Source organism: Cyclopterus lumpus, chromosome 5 (assembly GCF_009769545.1).
Source record: "Cyclopterus lumpus isolate fCycLum1 chromosome 5, fCycLum1.pri, whole genome shotgun sequence".
Taxonomy (NCBI): domain Eukaryota; kingdom Metazoa; phylum Chordata; class Actinopteri; order Perciformes; family Cyclopteridae; genus Cyclopterus; species Cyclopterus lumpus.
The window spans coordinates 752,501-762,500 of NC_046970.1; the positions used below are offsets into that span (position 1 = coordinate 752,501).

Consider the following 10,000-nt stretch of genomic DNA (forward strand, 5'->3'; position numbering starts at 1 on the left):
ACATTGTGACTGTACATTGTGACTGTACATTGTGACTGTGACTGTACATTGTGACTGTACATTGTGACTGTACATTGTGACTGTACATTGTGACTGTGACTGTACATTGTGACTGTACATTGTGACTGTACATTGTGACTGTACATTGTGACTGTGACTGTACATTGTGACTGTGACTGTACATTGTGACTGTACATTGTGACTGTGACTGTACATTGTGACTGTACATTGTGACTGTACATTGTGACTGTACATTGTGACCAGGTGGGCACACACACACGCTGCCATCTTCTTCTTCTTGGCTAGGAAGAAGACAGCTTTAATTCACGTGAGGCAGGCATGCTTCATGTATGTAAAAGATAATAGAGGAATAACTAAAACAGCAATACGATAGACATGAACTTTTTCATTTCAACAGCACATTGTTGGAAATAGTGATAAACTGAAAATATGTGCAAATCCAAAATGAACTCAATTAATTTGTCTGATTCAGTGCTTCACTATTTATTACCACTTGGGGGCCCCTGTGCAAAACTGAGCTGGGGTTCAGTGGTATTTTGTGATCATTTAATTACATTCAACTGTGTTTAGGAAAATACAGTTGAATGTATTGTAAAACACAATGTAAACACAATATCAACTGAAGTATTACAGGTATTTTACATGTTGACACCTGCAAGACAGGGCCCCCGGGAAAAAATGCAGCCTTAAAGGTATAGTGCGTAGAACCTGGTGGAGTGCGAAGGACCTGGTGGAGTGCGAAGGACCTGGTGGAGTGCGAAGGACCTGGTGGAGTGAGTAGAACCTGGTGGAGTGAGTAGAACCTGGTGGAGTGAGTAGAACCTGGTGGAGTGCGAAGGACCTGGTGGAGTGCGAAGGACCTGGTGGAGTGAGTAGAACCTGGTGGAGTGCGAAGGACCTGGTGGAGTGCGAAGGACCTGGTGGAGTAAGTAGGACCTGGTGGAGTGCATAGGACCTGATGGAGTGCATAGGACCTGGTGGAGTGCGAAGGACCTGGTGGAGTAAGTAGGACCTGGTGGAGTAAGTAGGACTTGGTGGAGTGCGTAGAACCTGGTGGTGTGTGTAGGACCTGGTGGAGTGTGTAGGACTTGGTGGAGTGCATAGGACCTGGTGGAGTGTGTAGGACTTGGTGGAGTGCATAGGACCTGGTGTAGGACCTGGTGGAGTGCGTAGAACCTGATGGAGTGCGTAGAACCTGGTGGAGTGTGTAGGACTTGGTGGAGTGCATAGGACCTGGTGGAGGACCTGGTGGAGTGTGTAGGACCTGGTGGAGTGTGTAGGACCTGGTGGAGTGCGTAGAACCTGATGGAGTGTGTAGGACCTGGTGGAGTGCAGAGGACCTGGTGGAGTGCATAAGACCTGGTGGTGTGTCTAGGACCTGGTGGAGTGTGTAGGACCTGGTGGAGGACGTGGTGGAGTGCATAAGACCTGGTGGTGTGTCTAGGACCTGGTGGTGTGTGTAAGACCTGGTGGAGTGTGTAGGACCTGGTGGAGTGTGTAGGACCTGGTGGTGTGTGTAAGACCTGGTGGTGTGTGTAAGACCTGGTGGAGTGTGTAGGACCTGGTGGAGTGTGTAGGACCTGGTGGTGTGTGTAAGACCTGGTGGTGTGTGTAAGACCTGGTGGAGTGTGTAAGACCTGGTGGAGTGTGTAGGACCTGGTGGTGTGTGTAGGACCTGGTGGTGTGTGTAGGACCTGGTGGTGTGTGTAAGACCTGGTGGAGTGTGTAGGACCTGGTGGAGTGTGTAGGACCTGGTGGTGTGTGTAGGACCTGGTGGAGTGTGTAAGACCTGGTGGAGTGTGTAGGACCTGGTGAAGTGCAGAGGACCTGGTGGAGTGTGTAGGACCTGGTGGTGTGTGTAAGACCTGGTGGAGTGTGTAGGACCTGGTGGTGTGTGTAAGACCTGGTGGAGTGTGTAAGACCTGGTGGTGTGTGTAGGACCTGGTGGAGTGTGTAGGACCTGGTGGAGTGTGTAGGACTTGGTGGAGTGCATAGGACCTGGTGGAGTGTGTAGGACTTGGTGGAGTAAGTAGGACCTGGTGGAGTGCATAGGACCTGATGGAGTGCATAGGACCAGGTGGAGTGCGAAGGACCTGGTGGAGTAAGTAGGACCTGGTGGAGTGCATAGGACCTGATGGAGTGCATAGGACCTGGTGGAGTGCGAAGGACCTGGTGGAGTAAGTAGGACCTGGTGGAGTAAGTAGGACTTGGTGGAGTGCGTAGAACCTGGTGGAGTGTGTAGGACTTGGTGGAGTGCATCGGACCTGGTGGAGTGTGTAGGACTTGGTGGAGTGCATAGGACCTGGTGGAGGACCTGGTGGAGTGCGTAGAACCTGATGGAGTGCGTAGAACCTGGTGGAGTGTGTAGGACTTGGTGGAGTGCATAGGACCTGGTGGAGGACCTGGTGGAGTGTGTAGGACCTGGTGGAGTGTGTAGGACCTGGTGGAGTGCGTAGAACCTGATGGAGTGTGTAGGACCTGGTGGAGTGCAGAGAACCTGGTGGAGTGCATAAGACCTGGTGGTGTGTCTAGGACCTGGTGGAGTGTGTAGGACCTGGTGGAGGACGTGGTGGAGTGCATAAGACCTGGTGGTGTGTCTAGGACCTGGTGGTGTGTGTAAGACCTGGTGGAGTGTGTAGGACCTGGTGGAGTGTGTAGGACCTGGTGGTGTGTGTAAGACCTGGTGGAGTGTGTAGGACCTGGTGGTGTGTGTAAGACCTGGTGGTGTGTGTAGGACCTGGTGGTGTGTGTAAGACCTGTTGGAGTGTGTAGGACCTGGTGGTGTGTGTAGGACCTGGTGGTGTGTGTAGGACCTGGTGGTGTGTGTAAGACCTGGTGGAGTGTGTAGGACCTGGTGGAGTGTGTAGGACCTGGTGGTGTGTGTAGGACCTGGTGGAGTGTGTAAGACCTGGTGGAGTGTGTAGGACCTGGTGGAGTGCAGAGGACCTGGTGGAGTGTGTAGGACCTGGTGGTGTGTGTAAGACCTGGTGGAGTGTGTAGGACCTGGTGGTGTGTGTAAGACCTGGTGGAGTGTGTAAGACCTGGTGGTGTGTGTAGGACCTGGTGGAGTGTGTAGGACCTGGTGGAGTGCAGAGGACCTGGTGGAGTGTGTAGGACCTGGTGGAGTGTGTAGGACCTGGTGGAGTGTGTAGGACCTGGTGGTGTGTGTAGGACCTGGTGGAGTGTGTAGGACCTGGTGGAGTGTGTAGGACCTGGTGGTGTGTGTAGGACCTGGTGGAGTGTGTAGGACCTGGTGGAGTGTGTAGGACCTGGTGGTGTGTGTAGGACCTGGTGGAGTGTGTAGGACCTGGTGGAGTGTGTAGGACCTGGTGGTGTGTGTAGGACCTGGTGGAGTGTGTAGGACCAAGCGGTGAGGTTGAAGGTGTACCAAGCGAATGGCCTCTCAGAGGTAACGCTTGGTGTGTCCCTGGGCTACCGTAGCAATGTGGCAGCTGGCTCATTCTAAAGGGAACAAAAATTACAACAATTCTTTTTTTCAGGTGATTATACGCTGATGAAAACATACATAATAATATAGTTTTATTATATAGATCCCCCTAAATGCTCCACACTACGCGTGTATGGCCCTTACAGTTTATATTGTGTGTTATTGGTGCATGATACCAATAAATCAACTTCTTACACATGTGAGGGTGTCTGGCCCTTGAAGCATTTGTATCCCGCTTGGTAAGCCAGCCTTTCTGTTGTGTGGGCTGCTGGGCCCCTTGATCTATACATTGTGTTATTCTACACTGTTGTTGGTGAGGAAGTCTATGCAGACCGCTTTGGTGCCACCTACAGGCCAGCTTTTCTTGAGATTCAGATTAAAAGTCAGAAGCAGAGAAGCTCTTCCTTCATCTCTTCTAGACTGGACTACTAATTCACTCTTCACTGGGATCACTGGCAAGAACATCCAGAACCTGCAATACATTGAAAACAGCGCTGCCAGGATCCTGATGAGAGTCCAGAAGTCTGAGCTCATAACACCCGTTCTCCACTCACTCCACTGGCTCCCTTCTCACTCCCAAACCTCCACCCGCACCCTCAGATCCACAACCATCTCGCTACTCCGGGTCCCCAACACCAAGACCGGCCTTTTGCTTATGGGACGGTCTCCCAGACCACGTGAGGGCAACCCAGACCCTGGACTCTTTAAGACCTTTTGCTTATGGGACAGTCTCCCAGACCACGTGAGGGCAACCCAGACCCTGGACTCTTTAAGACCTTTAGCTTATGGGACGGTCTCCCAGACCACGTGAGGGCAACCCAGACCCTGGACTCTTTAAGACCTTTTGCTTATGGGACGGTCTCCCAGACCACGTGAGGCCAACCCAGACCCTGGACTCTTTAAGACCTTTAGCTTATGGGACGGTCTCCCAGACCACGTGAGGCCAACCCAGACCCTGGACTCTTTAAGACCGGCCTAAACATCTTTTTATTCTGGAAGGCGTTTTGCCTTTTGTGCTAAATCTCTGTCAGCTATTTTCTTTTTGTATTATAGTTGTTTTAACTATATACTGGCTCTGTGGCACAATAGAATGAATCTGCGTTACAAATATGCATTATTATTATTTAAAAAAAAGTCAAATAAAGTTAATTTAGTTAGTTGAGTTTAATTTAAGTGTCAGTCACACCTTCTTGTGGACGTCTGGTAGGAACCTCACATTATCCTACATATTAGCGAGCGCACTCGCGTTCCACCCGGACGAGAGAGCGGTTGCACACGTGCCCAGAATCGGTTTCGGCACGCCATTGTGGAAAATAGTTACTTTCAAATCCCTGACTCCTCGCTGAGAACCAGCCCTAGTCGCGTCCTCCCGGGTGAAGTGACGTCAAGTGAAGAAGGAACAGTTGCACGATGGCCACGGACTCCTGGGCACAAGCGGTGGACGAGCAAGAAGCGGCGGAGGAATCGGTAAGCCACAAACTTACGCAACGCGAGCTAACGTGTTGTTAGCATAGCGTGAGGGTGCGTCGGCCTGTTCGGGCTCAGTGTGCACGACACGCAGCCGCCCGGCCTCGTTTCCTACAGGAGGAACTTTCCAACGGAAGAGAATAAAGTGGCGTTAGCGGCAGTGGCGTCGTGAACAGCGAAGCTTCCGGGTGTCGGTCGTGGAAGTAGCTAGCTAGCTACTTTAGCTTGGCGAGTTGCTGCGTGAGTTACTCGCGTTAGCAGCTAGCTGGCTAGCAAGCAAATAATAGATGATCATTCTTTAAGAAACAAGAGCAAACAAGTATTATAAATAAGCAATAAAAACATTAAATAATCCACAATGACTGAACTATTATATATTCTGGCAGAGTAACTATTATAACTATAATTGCGCACTGTATTTACATTGTTTTGTTGTTTTAATGTATGAGCCTGTCTTGATTTGTATGATGGAAAGCGTTATTTTCTCATGTCTCGTGTTCCCCCCTTGCAGCTCGGTAGCCTCCAAATAAAGGATAAACTAGAGGAAAATGGTACGTTTGGGGCTGCAATAGTAAGAAAAACACAGCTGTAGTTCCATGAATTGTTTGTGTTGTAAATAGAAGGACAATATTTCCTGTTGCAGGCACGGCTGCAGCTGCACCAGAGTCCAGCAGTGCCGCTGCAACGCCCGAAGTGCAGGAGGCAGAAAACAAGGGAACAGAGGACGATGAAACGGACAAAGGTAGTTTAGATGATTCTTTATTGTCTTTCATTGATTATCTGGTTGCCTCTTGAATTGTAACCGTCCTTACAACACACTTTGTTTCTTCCAGATGACAAAGCGGCGCAGTCGTTATTGAACAAGCTGATCCGGAATAATCTCGTCAATAACCCGAATCAAGTGGAAGTTCTTCAGAAGGATCCCAACTCGCCTCTCTACTCTGTCAAGTCCTTTGAGGAGTTACGACTGTAAGTGATCCATCTGTTCATCATCTCGTCGAGATATTAATTATGAATCGGTGGCCAATCATGCGTTCTAATATTTGTGACTCACCCAGAAGGGATGTTTTGGAGCCAAGACCCAGATACAAAGCGTTCCTCCTCCAGGGGCGTGTCTCTGTTTATTAGGAGATATTTTCAGGCGCGAGTGCGCCACACAAATCCAAAGGATGTTGCAGAAGATGCGACATCATCATCCTTTTGTCTTGTGTGTGTGCAGCAAACCACAGCTGCTACAGGGTGTGTACGGCATGGGCTTCAACAGACCATCCAAGATCCAGGAGACTGCCTTACCGATGATGCTGGCCGAACCGTGAGTAGACTTGTGCTTCACGTACATGTATTATGTTGTGGAGTCCTTTGGCACGGTAGTGTGTCTCTGAAGGATCAATGATTTACTTTAGAACTAATTAAATTGATCACACCTCATTTTAATTAACTTTAAAATGTAACATTAAAGGAATAGCCCCTTGCTCCAGGTACAAATACATGGAACCAATAAGTATTTAGCCTCTTTTGTTTCTCTCAAGTCCACAGAATCTGATCGCTCAGTCGCAGTCGGGAACTGGGAAAACAGCTGCCTTCGTCCTGGCTATGCTCAGCCATGTAGATCCCAACAAAACGTATCCGCAGGTATCCGACAGCCTCACCCGACCTGCCTCACAATAATGATGATTAACCGTGATCACCTGAACTGAAATGGTTTCTCTCCATCAGTGCCTGTGTGTGTCGCCCACCTATGAACTGGCCCTTCAGACTGGAAAGGTCATCGAGCAGATGGGCAAACACTATCCTGAGGTCAGCCTCGTCTATGCCATCAGAGGAAATAAATGTAAGGCTTCATGCACACCGTTATAGACAATTAACACATTGAATTGGCGATCTGTATGTTGATGATTTTTTGTGTTTCTTGTGAATGTTCCAGTGCAGCGGGGCATGAAGCTGCAGGAACAGATAGTTATTGGTACACCTGGTACCATGCTGGACTGGTGCGGGAAATTCAAGTTCATAGACCCCAAGAAGATCATGGTGTTTGTGCTTGATGAGGCCGACGTCATGATTGCCACACAGGGTCACCAGGACCAGAGCATCCGCATCCAGAGGTCAGAATTAACAAAGGAAAATATGATGTTCTTTATTAGGATAATGATGTCATTATCTTGTAAGTTTTATTTTCTTAAGCTGAGTTTCGGCGATGTTTTTATACCCATCTCTCCTCAGGATGCTGCCTAAAAACTGCCAGATGTTGCTGTTCTCGGCCACGTTTGAAGAGACGGTGTGGAGCTTCGCCCAGCGCATTGTGCCCGACCCCAACATCATCAAGTTGAAGAGGGAGGAGGAGACGCTGGACACCATCAAACAGTACTATGTGTTGTGCAACAGCAGGGAGGAGAAGTTCCACTCCCTCTGTAACATCTACGGAGCCATCACCATCGCCCAGGCCATGATCTTCTGCCATGTGAGTTCATGTATTCATATTTACAGACATGATCTGTACTAAAAACAACGATTCTCACCTGGTCCCTCCCAGGATGGAAATATAAATCTCCTTAAGTTTCTCATCTGTGACCCTTTCAGGATGTCTGTTGCCAAGCGTTTAGCCTGTCGCCCGTATGTGAGAACATAGCTGCTTGTTAATCCTTCATCACCCCCAAAGTAAATCAGCAGCTGGTCCCACGTTCCGCCTCCGGGTGCACGGGTACTTTTGGGGTTGCTGGTGTCGACGTGTGAGCACTTTCCTCTTTGATTCAGACGAGGAAGACGGCAGGCTGGCTGGCCGGGGAGCTGTCCAGAGAGGACCACCAGGTGGCGCTGCTCAGTGGAGAGATGCAGGTGGAGCAGAGGGCCGCCGTCATCGACCGCTTCAGAGAAGGCAAGGAGAAGGTCCTGGTCACCACGAACGTTTGTGCCCGAGGTAACAGCAGAATTCATTCATTGGCCCTAACGATGTTTCATGTCTCAGGGTGCAGAGAAACATTCTTTCTCTCTTTCTTCCACACAGGCATTGATGTCGAGCAGGTTTCTGTGGTGATCAACTTTGACCTGCCAGTCGACAAAGATGGTAACCCTGACAACGAGACGTACCTGCACAGGATCGGTCGCACAGGTCGATTCGGCAAAAGGGGGCTGGCCATCAACATGGTGGACAGCAAGATGAGCATGAACATCCTCAACAGGATCCAGGAGCATTTCAGTAAGTCTGCAACGCACGCGCACACACACACACACACACACACACACACACACACACACACACACACACACACACACACACACACAGCAGAGAGATTAGAGTGTGTGTGTCTGAATGATCTGTCTTCTCTCTGCGCAGGTAAGAAAATTGAGAAACTAGACACAGATGATCTGGATGAAATTGAGAAGATCTCCGGCTAGAGGTCGTCGTCTCCCCCCCGCCCCCCCGCCCCCCACCCCGACTGTACGCTCCTCCGGTGTTTTATGCTTTTATTCTTTTAGCCGTCGGAGAGGAGAGCCACACCACAGACGGTGTGTGTTTCCACGTGTCTCCTCTCAGGCGAGAACATACCCATCTCACTCTTTGTACTTCTTTGAATAAAGTCTATGATTTTATTGTGTGTATCGTGGCGCTGCTGAAGCAGCCGACTCTGTTTTCCTGAACGCGCGTGGAGTTAAAACGCTTTCTGGTGTTTTTAAGGAGTATAATTGAATGTGAGTGTATTACGTTGACGGACAAACTGCTGTACAAAGGGTGACGTTGGGTATGTGTCGTCATGGAGACGGTGATGTTTGGGTTTAAGGGTCTATGCAAAACTTTATCTACACGTCAGACATTAATCCTGACTCAACCTCAGCTCAGTAGGCGACTGCCTAGAGTGATAGGATTAGTACATTTAGATGTTTTAACCAGTTACCACACTTCTTATGTATATCATGTTCAAAATGATTGTGGTAATTATTGAGCTGTTTTCTTTAGTCTTTTGGCTCCACCTGTGTCGGAGAACCTCATTTAATTCAAAATGTGTCACTTTCCTTCGTGTCCCACTCGGTCTGTTCAGGGTCTCCAGCTGATTGAGTTTAAAGAACAACACAAGTGCTTTATATACATACTCATATGATTTACTTTTCAAGACATTGGGCGTAATATTCTGGCTAACACTTGAGTTTATATTGAATTGTGTGTTCTCATGGATAGAACGCGTGTACTTGTGTACATATTTACAGAAAATTAGGTCAAAGAATGTGTGGATGAAATATTAAGTTTGTCACTTCTAAGAAGTGCTAAAACATTGCTCATACGGTTCCTCTTGGGCAGAATACAAAGACACATAATGGGTTAACTTTGCACCAGTGGATGAGTGCAGCATGATGGGAACGTTGGGATGTCTGGTGTTGATTAATGTGCTGGAATGTTGGTCAGCCTGACCTTTGACCTCATCCGGCACGGAGGGAGGCCGCTTTTAACGGACTGTTTACGGACGTTTACGGAGAACATGTATGCCGTTGATTTGGACATTTGGATGTACACATCGGTGTAACGCCACTAAGAGCCAGAGGACTCAACACGTCAGAACCAATCAAAACCCAGCTCGTATGCGGAGGAGCGCTCCAAGCGTGGTCTGTTGTACCCGGGAGGCCACGAGTAGACGGATCGGTTCAAGGTGGTTTTCTGTAGCCGAGCTGCGTTCGTGGACACAGTTGTGTATTCTTAATATGTGGAATTAAAAGAACATGTAGAAGTTCACCTGCAGTCACGTGTGATTTGTACCAGTGAAGACACCAAGTTCTGTTGGAAGTGAAGAAAACTAAACGTACATAAATATACAACTTTATTACAACTGTATCAACATGATGAAGCAGACTCAATCCTCTGAGTTTCCACTGGAGACGCCTTGTGAAAGCTGCAGGTCTGAGGAGGCAAAGAAGAGGTTAAATGAAAGAAATGTCTAATTCAATTAACACCTTAACGAAGGTGTAAACTAAACTTTATTAAGCCCCATGAGCGGATATGTTAGACAGATTATTGATATTTGGTGATATCTGCCTCCTCACCCGAGTCTGCGTAGTCCACCCTGGTGAGGAAGAGGC

General features: G+C 48.6%; 2 protein-coding genes across 4 annotated transcripts in view; one reads left to right on the forward strand and one right to left on the reverse strand.

Annotated features, from left to right (window-relative positions):
• Window positions 1-4,707: 4,707 nt before the first annotated feature.
• Window positions 4,708-9,656, forward strand: LOC117731215 (ATP-dependent RNA helicase DDX19A-like). Its single transcript, XM_034533414.1, has 12 exons — window positions 4,708-4,936; window positions 5,448-5,487; window positions 5,580-5,678; window positions 5,770-5,905; window positions 6,156-6,248; window positions 6,466-6,568; window positions 6,653-6,767; window positions 6,861-7,038; window positions 7,157-7,394; window positions 7,688-7,850; window positions 7,938-8,129; window positions 8,268-9,656. The coding sequence occupies exons 1-12, from the start codon at window positions 4,880-4,882 to the stop codon at window positions 8,327-8,329; spliced, it is 1,476 nt and encodes a 491-aa protein (XP_034389305.1). The 5' UTR covers window positions 4,708-4,879; the 3' UTR covers window positions 8,330-9,656.
• pusl1 (pseudouridine synthase like 1) overlaps window positions 8,053-10,000 on the reverse strand; it is an 11,260-nt gene continuing 9,312 nt past the window's right edge. For all 3 annotated transcript variants that reach the window (XM_034533430.1, XM_034533431.1, XM_034533432.1), the window contains 3 exons: window positions 9,965-10,000; window positions 9,658-9,821; window positions 8,053-8,135 (listed from right to left, as the gene is read on the reverse strand). The exon at window positions 9,965-10,000 is cut by the window's right edge and continues 127 nt beyond it. In XM_034533430.1, coding sequence (XP_034389321.1) covers window positions 9,775-9,821; window positions 9,965-10,000 — 83 coding nt within the window. In that variant the 3' untranslated portion in view covers window positions 8,053-8,135; window positions 9,658-9,774. The remainder of the gene's footprint in view (window positions 8,136-9,657; window positions 9,822-9,964) is intronic.